We start from the raw sequence: 3,733 nt of genomic DNA on the forward strand, positions 1-3,733 counted from the left end.
TTTAATGCATGTCCTTTTCATGTATGTGCTATCGAGTACTGCATCTGTTACTTTCCAACTGGGTATTTTTTTACCACTCTTCTTTTAGGCACGTGGTAAGAAACAAGTTGTCAATGAACGTGAACAGATAATTGAAAGTCTCAAGTGTTGCTTGAGAACTATATATAAGAAGTAGTCCTTAAACACTTGACATAAGTATAATATTAAATTATGTTTTTAATATCATGTTTTAGATTAAAATTTGTCTTTCACAGGTTGGTTTCTGAAGGATTGAAGGAGAATTTAGTAATCAGATGAACTTCTCTAACTTCAAACTCTTTAGCTCTTTTGTTTTGCTGAGTACAAATGTCTAAGACATACTTTCCCATTAGAATATCATCACTACATAATCCTTAACAGCAGTTGCTGTCCTCCTGAGACTTTAGGAGAATAAAGCTACACAGAATGCATAGTCATCATCCTCAGGCTACTTTAGAATCCTACATACAGCTCACTCATGGAGTATCCATAAAGTCCAGACAACATTATCTAGAAAGACCATGGAGTTAAAACAAAGAGAAGCAAGAGTTAACAGCAAATAAAATAAATCAGGGAAGTTTAACTGAGATTTTTTTAAAAGCTTAAGTTTCACTCTTAATTAAGCCATAAGAACAGCTTTATTGACATGGAATCTGTCCTCTGAAAAGTCAGTATTTTCTTAGTAAATATAACTTTTCAAAAACACATAGTTGCAGCAGCGTCTAAAACGCCCTCACACCGAGCAATAATTAAGGTGGTGTTCTACCACTGATAATATTCAAATACTAAAGATGAAGAAATGCCTTTTAGCTACAAAATAACATTGTAATATTTTAGGGTGTGATTTTTTTTTTCCAAATACTGTCATTCTTCCATTATTTTTTATGCCTAGTAATCAGAAAGAACCAAAAAGGAAGACATTATTCTTAATCCTCTCACTTTATCTATGTTCCTGCTGCTGCTGTTGAAGAACATTGAGGCGTGACTGAGATGCAAAGATAATCAGAAAGAATAACTCCTGCTGTTAACTCAGATATTATAACAAGATGCAGAAAAAACACGGTTTCTAAACTGAAAACAGTAGCCTTAGCAGGGCCTTCAAAAGACGCCAACTTGATAGGTACATCACATAAAAATGAAAATCATTTTTCCACATTTTAATCAGCTGATTAAAATATAAATACCTGACTTACATACTTTTACATGAAATGGACTAAGTCCCAAGTTCCAAACTGTAGTTCACATGACTCTACAGAGGGGATCTTTGGAAGGGTAAGGTACCTTTGGAGAACAGTGTATAAGCAACTGTAAACATACACTGATTGTCCACAAGCTTTTGTAAATACGTAGAATTTCTGAAACATTTTTGTAAGAAATTATATATAAGGTGTGTAACTGGTCAGACACTTTTTATTACAACATATAAATTCTATTGAGAGTGCAAAATGTGGTAGAAATAGAAGTACTATGGATGATTTATATTTTTAAAGTCAGTGCTACGTTAGAGTCCAGTAAAAGTCTCTTAATCTTTTCATGAAACTTCTCTCTATACAGGTTGAAATACATTATGCTTTCTGGCTCTTCTTCAAACCAAAACTTGTCAAATTCATAGACCAGATAACCTGCAGTTAAAGAAAAATAAAACATAAATAAAATACTCAATAGTGAAATCACATTACAAACCATCTTATTTTTAAATCTGCCTTTAAATCCGTATTTCAAAAATACTGCCATCAAGCCAATTCTGATTCTTAATGACCTTACAGAACAGATTTTGCCTGTCATATAGGGTTTCGAAGATGGTAAATTCTTATGGAAGCAGATTTCCAAATCTTTCTCCCATGGAGTTGCTGGTACATGCAAACTGCCAACCTTTTGATTAGTAGCTGCTGTTTTAACCACCGTGCCACCAGGGGTCCTTCAATTCTATACTAAAATAAAGCCACTGCCATTGAGTCAATTCCCACTCATAGCTGCCCTACAAAGGGTTCCCCAAAACTGCAAATCTTTATAGAAGTGGCTAGCCTCATCTTTCTCCTGTGGAGCTGGTGGTTTTAAACCGCCAACCTTGTGGTTAGCAGTCCAAAGTCTAACTCACAGTATGAGAATCAAAAATAATCTCAACTGTTAGCAATCTGATTATCTTTATAAGAAATATTTTAATCTTTTAGACAATACAAAAACAACTTAAACATGTAATGCACATTTGCCATTTTTCTCAAAAATCAAAAAAAAAAATCACTCAAACCTAAGAAATAAGATGTGAGTAGGACTTCCAAAAGAATACCTTAAGAACAAGGGGAAAATAATTCCATAAACACAAAAATTAAAGTAACACGAAAATGTTAGGCAAGGATAAAGTACAAAAAAAGCCATCTTTTATTTGATTTCTGAACGTAAGAGTTATTTGTACTTTTTCAATGAACTATTAGCATCTTCTCCTTTTAAAAAGAACACATGAACTCTACATAGGCTTAAGGAGCCTGGGGAGCACAAATGGTTTACCCAAAGGTAACAGTTTACATCCCCCGCCCCCCCAGTGGCTCCCCGGAAGAAATGCTTGATGACTACTTTCATAAAGATTACAACCAAGAAAACCCTATGGAGCAGTTCCACTCTGTAACACATACACTCTGACCAGGGTTGTGTTTACAGAAAACAGCAACAATGTAGGCATAGTCACACTGCTGTTGTTGCTGCTGTTAAGTGCCATCGAGTTGATTCCAACCCACAGCGACCCTGTATAGGGTTTCCAAGGAGAAGATGGTGAGCTTGAATCACTGACCTTACAGTTCAAACGACTTTGCAGTCTGACGCATTAGCCCACAGCGCCACACCAGGACTCCAGTAATCACATCTGTTGATGTTAGGTGCCACTGAGTCATAATCACATTTGTTGTTGTTGTTGTTGTTAGGTACCAATTCATAGTGACCCTATGCACAACAGAACGATACACTGTCCGGTCCTGGGCCAACATCACAATTGTTGCCACACTTGAGCCCACTGATGCTGCCACTTTGCCAATCCATTTTGCTAGGGCTCTTCCTCTTTTCCTCTAATTCTCCACCTTACCAAATATGATATCCAGCAACTGGTCCCACCTCACAATATGTCCGAAGTAAGAGAGACGAAGTTTGGCCAGCCTGGCCTCCAAGGAGCACTCTGGCTGCACTTCTTCCAACATAGATGTTGGTTCTTTTGGCAGCCCACGGCACTTTCAATATTCTCCTCCAACACCATAACTCAAAAGCATCAATTCTTCTACGGTCTTCCTTATTTACTGTCCAGCTTTTGCACACATATGAGCTTATTGAAAATAACATGGCTTGGGTCGAGAACACCTTAGTCCTCAAGCTGACATCTTTGCTCTTCAACACTTAAAAAAGGTCTTGTGCAGCAGATTTGCCTAATGCAATATGTCATTTGATTTCTTGACTGCTGCTTCCGTGAGTGTTGATCATTGATCCAAGAAGAATAAAGTCCTTGACAACTTCAATCTTTTCTCCATTTATATAGATTTTATTTAACGGTCCAGTGCTGAGAATTTGTTTTCTTCACACTGAGATGCAACCCATACTGAAGGCTGTGCTCTTTGATCTTCATCAGTAAGTATTTCAAGTCCTGTTCACTTTCAGCAAGCAAGGTTGTATCATCTGTATATCGCAGGTTGTTAATGAGTCTTCCTCCAATCCTGATGCCACGTTTTTCTTCATA

General features: G+C 36.9%; 1 protein-coding gene across 1 annotated transcript in view; it reads right to left on the reverse strand.

The window, feature by feature from the left end:
- Positions 1–1,494: 1,494 nt before the first annotated feature.
- ELMOD2 (ELMO/CED-12 domain containing 2) overlaps positions 1,495–3,733 on the reverse strand; it is a 29,283-nt gene continuing 27,044 nt past the window's right edge. The window contains exon 8 of the mRNA XM_006872218.1: positions 1,495–1,640. Coding sequence (XP_006872280.1) covers positions 1,495–1,640 — 146 coding nt within the window. The remainder of the gene's footprint in view (positions 1,641–3,733) is intronic.

Source organism: Chrysochloris asiatica, unplaced genomic scaffold (genome assembly GCF_000296735.1).
Source record: "Chrysochloris asiatica unplaced genomic scaffold, ChrAsi1.0 scaffold00187, whole genome shotgun sequence".
Classification (NCBI taxonomy): Eukaryota; Metazoa; Chordata; class Mammalia; order Afrosoricida; family Chrysochloridae; genus Chrysochloris; species Chrysochloris asiatica.